The 19,308-nt window shown below is 38.8% G+C and overlaps 1 protein-coding gene across 1 annotated transcript in view; it reads right to left on the reverse strand.

The window, feature by feature from the left end:
• Positions 1–4,618: 4,618 nt before the first annotated feature.
• The window catches only part of LOC141343210 (meprin A subunit beta-like), a 19,580-nt gene continuing 4,890 nt past the window's right edge, over positions 4,619–19,308 (reverse strand). Inside the window, exons 11-14 of the mRNA XM_073847811.1 lie at positions 18,852–18,944; positions 11,907–11,961; positions 7,574–7,601; positions 4,619–4,722 (exon numbers count right to left, since the gene is read on the reverse strand). Of these exons, the coding sequence (XP_073703912.1) occupies positions 4,619–4,722; positions 7,574–7,601; positions 11,907–11,961; positions 18,852–18,944 (280 nt within the window). The remainder of the gene's footprint in view (positions 4,723–7,573; positions 7,602–11,906; positions 11,962–18,851; positions 18,945–19,308) is intronic.

Genomic DNA, 19,308 nt, shown 5'->3' on the forward strand with positions numbered 1-19,308 from the left:
GCAAATGAAAAACTGACAAGCCAGCGCTCGCTAACGTCACGCCTGACAAGCCAGCGCCCGCTAATTTCACCGCTGACTGTCCCAGTCTGGTATCCAGCGTGAGAGAAATGCCGCTGGTGTCAGTACGTGCAGTTGGCATCCCGAAGCCTGAGCTTTTACGCCCTCATGTTCATGAACTGATCCCCCCAGCTACAGCACTCCCCATAATGGGTGTTGCTTTGTTGTGTGTCCCCGATCAGGCCATAGAGGCTTTTTATGGACTGTCTGATTGCCCTGTTCAGGTCAGAAAGGTCATTAATAAACTGTCAGCCACTCCTGAACCCACCATGGAAGCTGAACGGTTTTTCTGCCTGAATTTCACACCCACCCTCCTTACTGCCCCAGTCCCGCCACCTCTGTCTCCTAACAGTCCTCGCCTCCAGTCTCAGCGTCCTGGACTCCGCCTCGGCCCTCCGACTCAGTGGCTCCACGTCGGCTCTCAACTCCCTCGTCTCCACCGTCGACCTTTGCACAACTAGCTTCACCGGGCTCCCTCGCCCCTCCAGCTTCTCTCTGGTTGGTTGTCATTCCGCCATCGCCTCAGGACTCTACTCCTCCGGCTTCGCCTTGTCACTCCGTCCCACCTGCTCTGTTGGACTCCTCCCTCCCTCCAGCTTCGCTCCGGCCCTCGGTCAATCCGGCTTCGCTGCGGACCTCTGGATCTCCATCTCCGCCTCGGTCGCCAGAGCCTTAGTCTCCACCTTGGCCCTCCGGATCTGTTCATGAAGTTGTGAAAAGTCATCACTGTCTTTGTGGTATTTAGAACCATTTAATTATGACCATGTTGGTTAACTTGATGTTGGTTAAATTTTGGCTAAATATTGGTTAAACCAAAATTGCCAGTAACTTGCTGCAAATTTTACAGTAAATTTTTTACAGTGTAGTGAATTCTTCAGAATTCACCTTGGTTTTACCTTTGTTTATATCTGGAATGTCCTTCCATTCTCTATCAATGCCTTTGAGGAAAATATAATGAAGAAAAGAAAAAGACAGAGAGGTAAAATAAAATAAAATAACATACACAGAATAAATATTGACACTAAAACATAACTTTTGTGAAACAAACAGAAAGTAAAAAGATAAAAGTGCGTATTACAAGGAAATGTATTACAATAACTTTACAGCAAATGAAAAACTATGACTGTGCTGTACTTAACAACTATATCTGGTGGGGGCTGAGAACACAAGACAAAAATAATCAGACATTCAGAAAAACATATTTAAAAAACTGTTTATCATCCATATAATGTACTATAACAACTCTGTCAACTACCACACTTACCACAGGTGATGCAAGATAAAGAGCCAAAGCTGAGCTCAGCAGAAGAAAAGCACATAAATGCATTTTCACTGAAAAACAGTTTTGATCACTTGCGTTAAAACTCACAAACAAAATGCAAAGGATACCTATTACGTATATTATATACCTAAAAGGAATGCGTTTAATAATCTTAAATTACTGCTATCCCAGTTACATTTAAGACCATCAAAATTAAAATTTAATTAAAAAAATTAAAATAAATTAAAAACTGTAGAATAAAAGGGGAATACATACCAGTTCTCAAACAGCCTTGACTAAGTCAGAATGCCTTGAAGTTTGACAAGTCATTTAAATATGCACTGTGGCGGGAGGGGCAAACGACAGACACAGTGGGTGTGGCGTCAGGCCTCGGAGAGGCTTTTATTAAACAGAAAATAAGGGAAAGTGAGTCCATAAAGTAAAACAGTGTCCAAAATAAAAGGGGAGTCTGGTGTCCTCGGGTGCTGGGGCAGCGTGACGGAACGGTAGTGTTCAGAGGGGAAGGGTCCAGGAGAGGGGCGGAGTCCGGCGGCCGCGGGCGCTTTCCATGCTAGCGCCGGGGTGCTAGGGCGGCGGCATCTCCGGCAGGCTCATCCCTCTCGAGCTGTCCGGCGCTGGGGCGGCGGCTTCTGGCGGCCTCAACCGGACCGCGGGTCCGGCGGCTCTCCAAACTCTTGTGGCGCGGGATTCCCTCTTCACCCCCTCCTGGACCCGCGAGGACACCAGCGTGCATGCACGGGGGAAAGAGACCGGTCTCCCGAGGAGAGGCGCGCTCGGGATTTAAACAGCGGCGGTGATGAGGCTTCATTTACATCAGGTGTCCCCATCACACGCCGCCAGCCCGAGCCGATTACACGCCCCTCCTCTCCCCTACACACCCACTCCCGTCGGGAGCCTGGAGAAGGGCGGCGAATACGGGACGGGGTGGTGATGAAAATTAGGGGGGCGGGCAGACGCCTCGCCACATTCCCCCCCCCAAGCGACATCCCCGTCCTAAGGTCGCCGCCCACGCAGGAGTGCTACCTTCCTCATCCAGGCTCCAGCGGTCGGAGTGGGCGGGGATTCCTCTCCAAGGCAACGCTCCCTCTCGCCGCGTACCGGAACAGGGACAGAAAAACCGGTATTAGTCGACAGCCTCAACCAACCGCAGGATAAGTGACTAACTGAAACATCACTTACCCTTCTTGCGGCTGGGAGGCCGTCTCCGTCGTTCCTCCGTCCCTGTCCGGGTTTTCACGAACTTTTGCGAGCGAGAGGGGATGACGTCATCAGGTGTTGCCCACTGCGCTGTCTAAGCCCCGCCTTGCCCGCATTCTCCACCACTGTGGCGGGAGGGGCAAACGACAGACACAGTGGGTGTGGCGTCAGGCCTCGGAGAGGCTTTTATTAAACAGAAAATAAGGGAAAGTGAGTCCATAAAGTAAAACAGTGTCCAAAATAAAAGGGGAGTCTGGTGTCCTCGGGTGCTGGGGCAGCGTGACGGAACGGTAGTGTTCAGAGGGGAAGGGTCCAGGAGAGGGGCGGAGTCCGGCGGCCGCGGGCGCTTTCCATGCTAGCGCCGGGGTGCTAGGGCGGCGGCATCTCCGGCAGGCTCATCCCTCTCGAGCTGTCCGGCGCTGGGGCGGCGGCTTCTGGCGGCCTCAACCGGACCGCGGGTCCGGCGGCTCTCCAAACTCTTGTGGCGCGGGATTCCCTCTTCACCCCCTCCTGGACCCGCGAGGACACCAGCGTGCATGCACGGGGGAAAGAGACCGGTCTCCCGAGGAGAGGCGCGCTCGGGATTTAAACAGCGGCGGTGATGAGGCTTCATTTACATCAGGTGTCCCCATCACACGCCGCCAGCCCGAGCCGATTACACGCCCCTCCTCTCCCCTACACACCCACTCCCGTCGGGAGCCTGGAGAAGGGCGGCGAATACGGGACGGGGTGGTGATGAAAATTAGGGGGGCGGGCAGACGCCTCGCCACAGCACGTAAAAGTTCTGTACTTCCTTATACTGACCTCCCATATAAAAACAATGGTGAGTGCACACACACACACACACACACACACACACACACACACACACTGGTTTACATGTTTTATGGGGACATTCCATAGGCGTAATGGTTTTTATACTGTACAAACCGTACTTTCTATCACCCTACACCTACCCTACACCTAAACCTAGCCCTCACAGGAGATTGTGCACACTTTTACTTCATCAAAAAAACTCATTGTGCATGATTTATAAGCCTGTTTCCTCATGGGGACCTGAGAAATGTCCCCACAAGGTCAAAATTTACTGGCATTCCTATCCTTGTGGGGACATTTGGTCCCCACAACGTGATGAATACCAGGTACACACACACACAAGTTAGTTTTACTATATTAGTGAGAACATTGCATACACTTCCATTGCTTTTATATCAGTTAACCATATTTTCTATTACCTAACCCAACCCAATTTATGAGCCTTTTTAAGTAGTGAGAACCATACAATTTCCTCACTATTTTATTGTATAAGTGAGAACATTTGGCCCTCACAACATTTTTACATAAGATTTTAACAAAATCTTGATTAATAAAGCAGTCCATCTTTACCATATTGATTTTATTTCAATTATGTCTGTTGTTGGTAGATTTTCGTCATGTGTCCCTTGCATTTAAGCATTCATTTTTACCATGTTTTGGGGTCATGTAATGAAAGACGATATACTGTTCACAGTAACCGGTTGCCTTAAAAAAATAAGTAATGTGTAATGAAAACCTAAGTACATTTAACTAAAAATGTTAAGTACATTAAACTCAATTCAAAATTGATTTAACTCGACATGTTTTGCCAAGTTAACTACTTTGCACAATTAATACACTTAATATCTTAAGTATAATGTACCAAATACCTAGTTGTAGCTTACTTATCTTTCTTCCCCTATAGTTAATTTATTATCATTAAATTATTATTTCAGTTTTAAATCTGGTGCATTATAATTACATATTCAGATCAAGAAAACAGATGAAACATTTGTTGAAAACACCCCGGTTAGGAGTAAAATGCTTTATTGTGAACATACACATTACATGTTGTTTTTCTAAAAGCACAACATAAAACTAGGCACCTGGAATCAGGAGCAGTAGTGCAACGATTCAGAACACTACTTTACACTGCAAGTTGGTTTTTCAGAGTCTGAATTTTGGGTGCCAGCTCACTTTTACCCAGATTAAACATCACCTGCTGAACAAAGAAAAAAAAATGTTTTTCATGTATCTGGGTTAGTCCAGGTCCAGGGCATATATCAGTCAAAAACGAACACAGAAGGACTGAGGAAGGTTGGCCAGGTCATCCATCACCAGATTCCCTTCCAAGATGATTCCCACTTTGGACGGGTTCAGCTTAAGGTTTTCTTCACCGATGAAAAGCAATCCCACAAGTCATTGTCAGCTGTGTCCTTACAGAGAAAAAAAAAAAGTACAATCGTGTGTTAGTTAGCACATACATTTTCAAAATGTTAACAATAAAAATACCCTAAGAAGAAACAGTCTACACGGACATTTAGTAAAAGACACTGTTCATACAAGATATGAGGCCTGGCTTGTTCAGATTCCTTTTCACTGTACAATTAACATCAACATATTTAATGTTAACTGAACCCAAAAATTTTCAGCCAAGTTTTTTCAGTTAATTTCATACCACTGATTAAACATACAAACAATTTTATGGTAAAAAAAAAAAGTCAAAGTCTGAAATTCTGAATAAAGCAACACGGTCTCACCCCAAGTCGTCACATATTGACGTTTGGTCAGGACCCCTTGGCGTCGCATTTTGACGCACAGGGTACCCCTTCAGCGTCATTTTTGGACGTGAAGGGTCCTCCACTGCTTTAAATAAAAAACCCTTGGCGTCAATAAGCTGACGGGAAAGGCACTGTGAATTTTATTGTTTAGATTAATAGATATATTGGGTAATAATATTGCCATTATTGCATATGTATTGGGGTGTTATTTTTCAATGCAAACAGTCACAAGTTTTATTTATATTACACTATATTTACACATTTACGAGCATGTAACCCAACCCCTGCCCCTAAACCTAACCATTTGTCAATAAAACACAGATACAACAGGCAGATACAACTACAGTCACAATTTATTGAAAAAATATGAATATTCCAAGTCTTCCGAGGCAAAACGATTGATTTTTGAGAGGAACAGACGCGATCGCCGTCTCTGTCCGCTGTAAAGAATTCAAAAAATGCCGCCAGACAGCAGAAGCATTACGTCAGCCTTGGTTGTGAAATTCTATTGGCTCTTGTGTGTCTCGTGACCGATTACGTCATGCAAATACTCGGGCGTATCTTTTTGAATAAGAACGTTAACGAAGTGGGATAATTTTTAGCGATTAAAACCTTATGTTTTACTTTCTTCTTCGCATAAAGATATCGTATGGCTTCAGAAGACTTGGAATGCAACACGACTTGTTTGTAATGCTTTTTTACTGCTTGTTTATGGTCAGTTTTTGCAATAAATACATGTGACTGTACTTATATTTGCCTGTGCTTTGTATTGTTCAGAAGTGGGTAGGTTTAGGGTAGGGGTGGGTTTAGGTGCTCCAGTCAAAGTATAAATTTATATAAAATTGTTTACATTTTTACAAATGCATGCAAACCAGTAAGACAAACAAGTGAAAACAGTGGAGGACCCTTCACGTCAAAATACTACGCTAAAGGGGTACCTTAAGCGTCAAAATGCGACGCCAAGGGGTCCTGACCAAACGTCAATATGTGACGACTTGGGGTGAGACCGTGTTGAATAAATATGTAGCACATAGTCCTGATTAATGGTTTGAAAATAAAATAAAAAACAAAGAACATGCATCTATGAGGGACCATGCAATCCATAATTCATTCTGGTACTCACACACACACATGCATTCTCCTTTCACACACACATATATTCTCCTCTCTCACACACACACATGCACGCATTCACACATGTATTCTCCTCTCACACACACATGCCTTCTCCTCACACACACACGCATTCACACATGCATTCTCCTCACACACACACACACACACACACACACACACACTGGTTTACATGTTTTATGGGGACATTCCATAGGCGTAATGGTTTTTATACTGTACAAACCGTATTTTCTATCGCCCTAACCCTACCCTACACCTAAACCTAGCCCTCACAGGAGATTGTGCAAACTTTTACTTCCTCAAAAAAACTCATTGTGCATGATTTATAAGCCTGTTTCCTCATGGGGACCTGAGAAATGTCAAAATTTACTGGTATTCCTATCCTTGTGGGGACATTTGGTCCCCACAACGTGATGAATACCAGGTACACATGCATTCTCCTCTCTCTCTCACACACACACACTCTCTCCTCACACACACAGATATATTCTCCTTTCACACAGACATGCATTCACACTTGCATTCTCCTCTCACACACATGCATTCTCCTCACACATACGCACACACACACACACACACACACACACACACACACACACACACACACATTCTCCTCTCACACACACACACACACACACACACACACACACACACACACACACACACACACACACTCTCTCCTCACACACACAGATATACAGTAGTCAACATTCGAAGTGGATCAAAACCTTTCATCAAATTTGTCCTAAAACCAAAAAGAATACCCGTTCTTATCCTAGGACAAATTTTGATGAACTTTTTTGATCCACTTCGAATGTTGACTACTGTATTCTCCTTTCACACACACATGCATTCACACTTGCATTCTCCTCTCTCTCACACACACACACACACACACACACACACACACACACGAATTCTCCTCACACACACACACATACATTCTTAACTTACCAGATACAGTAGGCTGTGGTAAACCGCGTAAAACAGCCGCACGTGTTCCCGCTATCTTCATGGAAAAAACGCCGCTTGCAGCAGCCGGCCAGGTGAAAGCCTAAAGGCAGTGAAACTGGTTAAAATCGTGTTTTTACAGCACGCGATCAGCAACTCGCGTGAAAAAGTGATCTAGCGTTATATATCGATTAATTGTGGATTAAAAAAAAAAAAAACAACGAACCGGTAAACGTTAAAAAATTGTTTCCACCGCTGCCCCAAACCCTTCCCCCCACATTTAGCTAAATATACATTACACAGGTAAGTTAGCCAGTGTCTAAAATGTCCGTCGAAATGGCGAAAATTTAAATGAGGTTTTTACAGTTAAACTCACCTTCCAGTTCCTCGATCGCCAGCAGTGCCTGAATTCACACAACCGCAACAAAGACAGTAAACTTCGACTCAGTCAGTGCTTGGCTGAAATCAGTTTTGGACTGTTTTTGTTTTGTATTATATGTCTCTATGTATTTGTGTGTAGAGCAGGCTGCAATAAAGATTGTTAAAATAAGCAAACACACACACACATTGATACCTTGAGCAACTGATCATGTCAAAACTGGGAAGGTGTGGTCTGTTCAATAACTTTTCAATTTAAGCTTATTGTACTTCAAATTATTTGCACATTGGACTATGCCAACAAATTAGTAGAATATACTTAAAATTATAAAGTAATACCATCAAACTTTTTTGTTTTAGTGCATTATGCTTGAATATTTAAGTAGAAACTAAATCCGGACTAACAGTGCATGTTCCATATGCCAGATCATTGTTTATTGTCAAATCAAGTTCATAGCTCATGTTAATGTTTTGTTTCATGCTATGTATTAAGTTCATAGTTTATGTTTATGTTGTTGGATAATCACCATTGTGAAATAAACAGCACCTGGGTTCTCTATGCCTTCATCCTATAGGCCAGCTACCATGCAGATTTAATACCTGTCATTGGAGTGGTTACCTTGTACAGCTCCGTCCCAGCCCTGTCCAGAGTTTGCTCCCTAGAGAACTTTATGAATAGCTAGCTTGAGCTCTGTTATTTGACGGACTTTAATGATGTGGCACAAAAGTTTTTTTTTCCATCATGGTATTACAGTTTTTTACAGACGCTAGGACACATTTCTCAATACTTAGGTCACTTTTGCAAAACTCTTGACACAGTGAGCACAACAGAAGTCTATGTGGGCTAAACTGAGGATCAATTATCATTGTTTTGGCACAAAATGCATTCAATGACTACATCTCTCAAATTTCATGAATTCTATTCTCACTCAGACACAACAACTGACAAAAATCTTTGTACGTACAGCACATTTTGCACATGCTTACATACTGTTTTCAAAACTGTTAAACTTATGTTCCAAACAATAACATAATGCAAAACTGAACAAGACAGCAAAATTCAACAGCAATATTTTATTGAAACATATTTCAAATCTAAAAATGCAGTAGATTAGCATTACTTTTTTTTATCTGTATCAGTTGATGGTGTGTATACAAATTCTTGTATTTTGGAATTACTTAGTGCAAAAAAATAAAAAATAAATAAACAACATAAAATATTGACGAATTCTGCATCATGTCTGATTCATTCCAGTAACATATATTGCAGTTATAAACAATATATATTGCAATTATAAACAGAGATGTGTCCTTTTTTACACAAGAAAACACTGTGTAATGCTACATGTTGTTAGTGTTTTTTAGCTCATTGTTTTGTGGCTGACAAAGTGTGTTTGGCGGCTGTCAACCTTTGCTAGTGTTCTGGAAGAATGAGTTTATTTGAGACCTGAATAAAGTGTTTTGGTAGTTGTAGTGCATTTTGAATGTGAAATGAACTGCTTTGCCAAGCTGAAAGTCGGTTAGGAGAATTGTGTGAAGAGTTTTGCAAAAATGACCTCAGTATTGAGAAAAGTGTCCTAGCGTCTGTAAAAAACTGTAATGAGCCAATTTATTTACAGATGTCTGGTGGGAGAGTAAAATCCTCTCAGGCCTAATATGATGACTATGCTTTCATGCTATGTGGCTCACCACTGTTGAAGAAATGGCAGAGAGTCAACCTAGTGCCATGCCATAATGCCACACCATGTTGTCTCTTCATGTTATGGCCGCCACACCAGCATCTCACATCATGGCTGCTATGGGCCCTGCTCCTAAGCCTACGTTTGTTAAGGACTATAAGCCAGAAGCCCCATCCTTGGTCCCAAATCTGGTGGTCCTAAGTTCGTGCTTCCAGTAATGGCGTCTTGTATGTTTCACTACTCCACTCGTCTATTGATTCATGATCCAGGTCATGATCCAGGCTCACTTCCAGTTTAAGAGCCTGGCCCTCTATCCCTCCCTGTGGTCCTCTTCCACTCCACCACCATTTTTTGTTTAATTTGTGTTTTTAGAGCTGGTATCTTGTTAAAGCTGTTTGGAGCAGCCCTTTAAGGTGGGGATATGTCGTATCTGTCTGTGTTTTTTGTCATGTATTCCCCGTAGTCTTGTTTTTACACCCTTGTCTTTGCAATGTTTTGGGGTCATTTACTTAAAGACAACACGCTTTTCCATGTTCCACATGCAAGGTCATTGTTTATTGTCAAATCAAGTTCAATCAAGGAAGTTTTTTTTTTTTTTTTTTCATGTCTTGAATTAAGTTCATAGTTTATGTTTATGTTTTTGGATCATTACCACACTGCTACTGGGTTCTAGACCTTCATTCTTTGTTAGCTTTCAGTTGGAATTTCCGACTTTTCATATTTTCATTAAAATGTATTTTCTTTTATTGACCAGAATATTATAGATGATAATTGAGAACTTTTGAATAACTTGGAAAAAGCTTGAGCCCACAGCTTGGTTATGGGCTTGATAAGGTTACTTCTCCAATAAAATAAAGAAAAACACAACGCAACATAAACTCTATAATATAAAATGCTGCTGCTGTTCTCAATGAAATCATTGTGCTTTAACTGTTTTTTCTCTATTACATGTACAGGTCCTTTTCAAAAAATTTGCATATTGTGATAAAGTTCATTATTTTCTGTAATGTACTGATAAACATTAGACTTTATATATTTTAGATTCATTACACACAACTGAAGTAGTTCAAGCCTTTTGTTGTTTTAATATTGATGATTTTGGCATACAGCTCATGAAAACCCAAAATTCCTATCTCAAAAAATTTGCATATCATGAAAAGGTTCTCTAAACGAGCTATTAACCTAATCATCTGAATCAACTAATTAACTCTAAACACCTGCAAAAGATTCCTGAGACTTTTAAAAACTCCCAGCCTGGTTCATTACTCAAAACCGCAATCATGGGTAAGACTGCCAACCTGACTGCTGTCCAGAAGGCCATCATTGACACCCTCAAGCAAGAGGGTAAGACACAGAAAGAAATTTCTGAAATAATAGGCTGTTCCCAGAGTGCTGTATCAAGGCACCTCAGTGGGAAGTCTGTGGGAAGGAAAAAGTGTGGCAGAAAACGCTGCACAACGAGAAGAGGTGACCGGACCCTGAGGAAGATAGTGGAAAAGGACCGATTCCAGACATTGGGGGACCTGCGGAAGCAGTGGACCGAGTCTGAAGTAGAAACATCCAGAGCCACCGTGTACAGGCGCCAGGTCAAGCCACTTTTGAACCAGAAACAGCGGCCTGACCTGGGCTACAGAGAAGCAGCACTGGACTGTTGCTCAGTGGTCCAAAGTACTTTTTTTGGATGAAAGCAAATTTTGCATGTAATTCAGAAATCAAGGTGCCAGAGTCTGGAGGAAGACTGGGGAGAGGGAAATGCCAAAATGCCTGAAGTCCAGTGTCAAGAACCCACAGTCAGTGATGGTCTGGGGTGCCATGTCAGCTGCTGGTGTTGGTCCACTGTGTTTTATCAAGGGCAGGGTCAATGCAGCTAGCTATCAGGAGATTTTGGAGCACTTCATGCTTCCATCTGCTGAAAAGCTTTATGGAGATGCAGATTTCATTTTTCAGCACAACCTGGCACCTGCTCACAGTGCCAAAATCACTGGTAAATGGTTTACTGACCATGGTATTACTGTGCTCAATTGGCCTGCCAACTCTCCTGACCTGAACCCCATAGAGAATCTGTGGGATATTGTGAAGAGAAAGTTGAGAGACGCAAGACCCAACACTCTGGATGAGCTTAAGGCCGCTATCGAAGCATCCTGGGCCTCCATAACACCTCAGCAGTGCCACAGGCTGATTGCCTCCATTCCACGCCGCATTGAAGTGTTTTCGACAATAATTATTTAAAATGACTAAGTTCTGATCTTCTATGCAAGGAACAATTTCTTAGGAATAGCCTTTTTCAAATTTGATTAATAAAATATTGTTGTGCATTACACTTGTTACCAGTGGTTCGTTAACACTAACACTCTCAAAAAGGATGTGTTAATTTTTTACACATTGTTTGTGTTATGTCTATTTTAGCACATTTTGTGTTACTTTGTGTTAAATGTGTGTTAAAAAGAAAACATCCAACACAGTGTGTCCAACACAATACACTGTAAAAAGTAATCACTGAATCTACTAAGAAAAGCATGTAAATATAACTAATTTCGACAAATTTGTTGATTTTACTTGAGTGCACCGAGTTATTTGAACTTTTAGGTGGATGCCGTAGGGAAACTAAACAACTTTGGTAAACAGTACTAAAGAGCATCTAGTGTGTTGTACTAAAGGTCTGTTCACACTGTTGTAATAACCAGACCAGCAGGGGGCGAAAGTGCACCTTAGGTAAAAAACGAACACAAACAGAAACATCACCAGAAGAAGACGACTAACTGATCTTCACAGTCAGATCCTGTTTGAAATATGGCAGAAAGATTAGGTAAGTTTTTGGTGATTTATTTAGAAACTGTATTCTTCTCAGAGTGTGTGCTATTGTTTTTGAGGAACAAAAAACGAAATTTGAATGAGTTTTACTGACGAGCATAACTGTAACCTTCAGTTAGCTTACTAGCTAGCCAGTTACTTCTAACCTTAGTAATAATGTAAAATAAACGTGAATAGACATCAGCAAGTATGTTAAGAGATACAGTACAACTTATTAAAATGTGTCATGTCTCGTGTTATCCGTTTTCCAGTATTTAATGTTTGACCAAATGTCATGAAACATTATTTAATAATTTTTTTTAAAGTGCATTAATGCCCAGCATTAATTATTACAATTTTCTTTTCATATTGTATGTGCTCTTTTTTGAGGACTTAAACTCATGCAGTGGAAGTTGAAGTTCTGCTTTTTTATTGAGTGAAAAAGGGGTCAACTCTTGAAAAACTGATTCAAATATGGATCCTATGGAATATGTAAGTACTCAATTTTTATGTTTTCACAGATAATACGCTTATTACCATATGGTGCACTTTGTAAAATCACACAGAATGATATTTATTATATTGTATGCCTAATGTTTGTGATATGAGTGCTATTAAATATGACTTTTTTCATAATTGTACAGACATCAAACAATAATGGGAGATGACCAGCAGTTCTCCGTGGCCTTCCACTCTTCCTTGAAGAGGATCTTGCAGATTTTTTACAAGACATGTTTTGTAAGTAATTTTGCCTGTGATATTCTGGTTATTTAGTGTAACGTAAACTATTCTGATCTGGCAAGAAAAAGTCAGGACCCAGAAACAATATAAGAAAGAAAGAAAGTGAAACAAAAAAATTAGGAAAAAGGGAAAATAGTTAGAAAGAAGAGGGAAAAATACTTAAAGGGATTATGAAAATTAAAATTCAACCTTCGTTCATTTTCAGAACACAAATTAAGATATTTTAAATTAAATCTAAGAGCTTTCTGACCCTGCGTAGATATCAACGCAGCTACCACTTTCAAGGCTCAGAAACACCAGTGGTTCAACCGTAATTTTATAAAGCTACAAGAATACTTTTTGTGGGCAAAGAAAACAAAAATAAGAGATTTTCACTTTTCACATTCAGGAGAGTACCATGACGCATGTGTGTGATACCGTTGAAGCAGGAGCCCGTTGTTCTGACATGGGACCCGCACCTTGGGGCTCTGCACTGCACCTTGTTTACGAGCAGAGGAATTGATGCACACACATCATGGTACTCTCAGGAAGGCATGTCAACTGACGAATCATTGAATAAAGTTTTTATTTTTGTTTTCTTTGCGCACAAAAAATATTCTTGTAACTTCATACCAATACAATTGAACCACTGATGTTCTTAATACCTTAGTACCTTTCTGGGACGTGAATGTGTCAGTTGTGTTGCTGTCTATGCAAAGTCAAAAAAAGCTCAGACTTAATCAAAAAATATCTTAATTTTTGTTCCAAAGATGAATGATTTTCTTACAGCTTTGAAACGACATGAGGTTGAGTAATTAATGACCGAATTTTCATTTGAAAGACAATAGAAATTGGGTAAAAAAAACATAAAAAAAAAAAAAAAATGACATGAATGGCAAAGTAAAAGAAACAACAAAAAAGCAAAGAAGTCAGAAAGGATGGACAAAAAAGAATGAAGGTAAGCAAATTAAAGAAGTATAAAAACAAAAAAAGGAGGTTAGAAAGAAATAAAAGAAATCATATCATACCAAAAGAAAGTAAGAGTCTAAGGCTGATGTTACACGGGGCAACTTTTTGAGCCCTGTTGCCAAACAATGTTGTTTGTGCACTTTCCCATTGAGAATGGGCTACAAATTTCTAACTGGACACTTTAGATCGGTCATGGGCCCTGTGTCTCACTTGGTTGTCTGTTGACTGCAACATTGCGAACCAACATTGCTCAGTAGGTTGCACCGTGCATCGTCTGTCTTATATATGAGTGACAGAGACTTGAAAACCGCTCGTTTAACATGGCTTATGATGGTGCTCTCTTGGTCATGCTTTTCTGAACATTCTTTAGAAATCATGCAAAATATAAATATGTCAGTTTTTAATCAAAATATTTTTTGTGCAAACAATTGAATGTCTTTTTTTTCCATCTTTGGCATCCACTGCTTTGCCCAGTTTGAAAGGCATTTACATCTAAAGACAATACACAGTTATAAATGTATGCAACTGTATAACCTTAATACGCATTCTTAATTATATGTAGTTACTTATTTTTTGTCATATGCTACTTCTGTTTCTAGGACTGTGAAGAAGTGATGTCAATCAGCATATTGACCAAGATCCCTGAGCTGAGGACTCACTGCATCTTGATGCCAGATCTACTGTAATAATTTTGGAAGGTACAATTATATTGGACAATCAGTGGAAATGTAAAATCTTCCCCTAGCCATGTGCCTGGTCTTTGAACTCAGTTATGCTATGTAAGAAGAGTATCCTCCAGTTTTGAAGGATACCTTTGATTTCATTCAATGGCTGAACCTAAAATAAGAACCTGAAAAATCATCTGATGTAAAAATGTTATTGTGGATGAAGTGTTTCATTTCATTTAGGAAAACTTGCAGTTTGCTTAAAGTTAAATCAACTTTTGTTGATCTTTGACACACAATGCAAAATATTTGTAATGATATTTGACAGATTTCTTTCCCTCCACTGAAAGTTTGTATGCCCAAAATGTTCATAAAGAGGTAGTAAAACAAATTCATATGAAAGGAGTGTTTTAATCCAAGTCTTCTAAAGAGACACAGTCACTTTATGATGAAACGATTTAATTTAAGCTTTTATTCACATATAACTCGTATTACTCAGCACATTTGAGCTTCCATATGAACCAATAAGGTTTGCTTGTGCACATCAAGCAAGTGTGTTTAAGCTTCTGTTTGTGCACTGATGCTGTTTATCATATAAAGAGATCACGTCTCTTCATAAAACTTGGATTAGTTTTTGTGAATATACTTTCAATGAAAAAGAATCTTATCAGGTCGTGTGATTTAAAAGTATACTATTTTTTCTATTCTATTTTTTATTTTTTGCAGTATGTGCAATTTTTTGTTTTAAGGTTGATGCTTTAAATATAAGGACTTTACATTTTATTAAACAAATAAATGTCCTTTTTTGTGCCAACAATTTGTTGTCTGTCTTTGTATTAACAACTTAAAGATTTGAGTACAACTTACTTGATAAATTTAAGGTAATCAGTTTCCACACATTTTGCTAGTAATGTGAACAAAGAAGACTTGTAAAGTCAACTGTTTTGTTTGAGTTCTGTGCACTAAGCTTAACTTAACTCTAAGTTAACTAAACTTGTCAAAGTGAGTTACAAATACTCAAAAATGATGAACTAATTTACTTGAAAAAGTTGAGGTAATCAGTTACCACAGGTTTTCTAAGTAAATACAACTTATTACTTTTTACAGTGTATGTGTTAAATATCAGCCAATCACATTGCTGCTTGCCTCACTTCATGAGCCGTTATTCTACTGAGACAAGCTAATTTCCTCGTGCTGCAAGTTTTCATCGTCAGGACATAACTTCGATGTGTGAAGGTAAGAAATGTTTGTATTTGCCATTATACGTTTTTAAAATGTCTTTTGTGATCGTTTGGAGACGGTCGAGGGGCATTTGGCACATATATACGTGGTAAAATTGCCTCACGAATGCCGATGCGAGCTGCGCCTGCGTCTGCGGCACATCACGACGGTGGGAGCTTATTTTAACAAGCTTTATAGTTTCTTTTGTCGGATTAATTGTGAACAGAGTCGCTTTTAATTCATCATTGACACGTTGTAGTGCTAATGAGAAAATGCATTCGTTCGTCGCGTCTTTCTCTTTGAAAATGAACAGCTTCGTTGTGACATGTATTGTGCAAATTGCCCTAAAACGCTAACATAATCTCTAATGCTAAAGCTTTTCTTGCCTTTTTAGCTATCGCTATTTTACAATATTCGCTATGTGTAGCCTATAAATAACAAAAGTATCTTTATTTTACTCTTGCAGCTTTGACTGGAAGACACCACTGAAGTGCTTGTGGCAGTTACTGACATGACAGAGACAAACGAGAGACTTCATCTCAGGACCCTCACCATCACTTGTATGCTGATAAAAATATGTAAATAAAACGATTAATGCTTAAGAGGTTGTCAAATACCACATTTTTTTTAAAGTACAAACTTTATAAACCATTAAAAACTTTTCACTCAAGGAACAATTAACAGTTATATGTTGAAATGACTGAATTGATTGTTTACCTCTCTTTTTTAACCTTTTTGAGTTTTTATGTAATTGTTTGTAGCAGGTTTAATAAATTGTGTTTAAACTATACATTAGTTTGCAGTGTCTTTATTGCATACAAAAATTTGGTAAAAAAAATAACACATAATTGACACAAATTGTGTATTTATAACACAATAGTGTGTAGAAAAAATCAACACATTTTCTGTGTTAGCTGGAATAACACACTAGTTGAGTTAAAACTAACACAAAATGTGTTGTCCTTAACTAGACACAAAGGTGTGTTAAGAAATAACACAGGCTGTGTTGTTTTTAACACATCCTTTTTAAGAGTGAATGGAACCTTTACATTGAAAAAGGTTTGTTAGATTTTGAAAATGTTCTTCACACTAAGAAAAAATGGTCTTAAAAAGAACTGTTCACTGAAATGATCTATAAGGAACACAAAATGGTTATTCTATGGAATCACTGCAAAAAAACAACTTTATTTTTATATGTATGTAGCTTCTATTTAAAGCCTTTGTAAAGGCAATTCAGAGAATTGTTTCTAAACACATTATAAGGTTAGAAATGTATTGATAACTAAATAGAGCTAGACTGTTAAACAGTTTTTCACCATTTTTGATAGCGAACATACCCCCAGCTTTTGAGAGCAGAGAATTCTATTTATATTATTCTATTTATATAAGATTTTTCAACTTAATTTATTTACTTGGCTTTTTTTTTTTTATTATCATTCATTCATATCATTTGGCTGGGTTGTTAATAACAAATTTTTCTGCGGTGTGACAAACTCAGAACACATATTTAATATTGCTTTACACAGAAAAAATTATCAATGAGAGTGCAAAAACATCTTCCAAACCATTACTTTACCCAAACCTATAATAATGAGTTATCTTTAAGAGCTGTGGGGATGGATTTAACAGGAAATTACATATCTGTAATTCGCCTGTGCATATTATGTTTTATCTGTACACAGAGAAAAATATGACTGTGGGTTGCGTGATGATGATAGTTTGGTGTCACAACGAACGAGAAATTGTCCATAGGTCATTAAAAAGAGGAAACCTCCGGGAAATCACTGGTTGAAATCCACACATAACAGCAGAACCAAACTACAGGGTCAAAGTTAAAGAGTGTAGATTTGATATTTTATTAGATGGTTAATGTTTTATAAAAGCAATTGCAATTAGAGACTTGATGGCTTGCTGTATTGTGAATATAGTAACAGTTAATGGGTTACTGCATGTTGTGCTTAACAATGCACTCTAGTCATGTTTATATTTCTGCAATATAGCAGTGTTTAATTTTCCTTTAAATATAAGGGTACAACAGAGCTTAAATGCATGTTCACTTTGTAGCACATGATCCCTAAAATGTTGAAATCCTTTAGGTTGTCCTGTGTATCTTCACCTTAAGTGCCATCGAAATGATGCATTGATACATTACATTTGATTTATAAAATTGTTACTGTGCTGTTACAGGTTTGAGAGCTGTTAAATGATCCTTAGAAATGCTGTTAAATATATGTGAAATATACAGTGTGTAGACATTACTCCCATCAGCAAAAGGCCATTAACTTATCACTTAATCATCATCAACAGATCAGTATTTTTTTGGCACTGAACTCATGAAGTCAAACATAGAGCTGATAATAGTGTTTTCTTTTGATTAACTCAATAGCAAAAGAAAGCAAACCACCAAGATTATCAGAGAGGAAGCCGCCTTGGCACCGGAACTGCAAAATATGTCCACACATTCACTAAAGAAAAGGAAGTACAAATGTTAAGATAAACATTAGTAATGCAACATGGAAAAAAATCATTCTTGATAAGTAGGAAGTAAATCATTTTACAAACAATGACTCTTTTAGTAAATCAAAAATATGCAGTGCAACCAGTTTAGTTCAAATGTGAGACAAATGACTCTTTTGAGGCAGCCCTGGTAATGAACCATTAAAAAAGACTTACAAATTGCTGTTTGAAAAACTCAAAGGACAAAAATTCTTCACTAACTCATGTCCTCAGTTGTTGTAAAACCAATTCATGAATAAAGCAAATGGGAATTGTAACTGAAAAAATCTATATGAATCATTATCAAATCAAAAGGGGAAGGTACCTGAAGTACATTGTTAAAAGTTCCCACCAGTTTCAACTTAAAAACTTAAAGTTCAGCAGCTGCCTTAAAATTGTAAGTTAAATCAACTTAAAAATACAAGTCATTTAACTAACTTTATTGTCGTGAGTTGAACTGACTTGAAGTTTTAAGTTGATTTAACTTAAAATTATAAGGCAGCAGCTAAACTTAAGTTTTTAAGTTGAAACTTGGGAAAACTTTTTACAGTGTACAACCTATGTTGTAATGTAAGTATACTCTAGTGTATGTTGGGCCTAACAGTGCTCTTTACCAGTGACTATATTCACAATATAGCACAGTCTTTTACATTTTCTTGTTCACATATTGCAGTGATACAATAAAGAAGCTTTTCTTAACCTTATGAAAAATTGGGACTATGAGACTAAGTCTTACCCCTCAGTGGGTCCTGGTGTAGTTGTAGTTCTTGTAGAAAGAGAAGATGTTGTTGTAGTTGTTATTGCGGTTATCTCAGGTATAGGAAGAGCTCTAGTAAACAAACAAAAAATACTGTTAGGTTTTTATCATCAGATGCACAATTTCTGAACCATCATTTTGTAGTATAAAAAGGGTTTAGACATTAAAGGATTGCTCTACTTCCAAAATAAAAAATCATGATAATGTACTCACCCCCACGTCATACAAGATGTTCATGTCTTTCTTTCTTCAGTTGCAAGTTTTTTTTTTTTTTTTTTTTGAGGAAAACATTACAGGATTTTTCTCCATATAGTGGACTTTAGTGGTGTTCAACGGATTGAAGGTTAAAAATGCAGTTTCAGTGCAGCTTCAAAGGGCTCTATGGCCAAGGAATAAGGGTCTTATATAGCAAAACGATCAGTTATTTTCTTAAAAA

Source organism: Garra rufa, chromosome 9 (assembly GCF_049309525.1).
Source record: "Garra rufa chromosome 9, GarRuf1.0, whole genome shotgun sequence".
NCBI classification, from domain to species: Eukaryota; Metazoa; Chordata; class Actinopteri; order Cypriniformes; family Cyprinidae; genus Garra; species Garra rufa.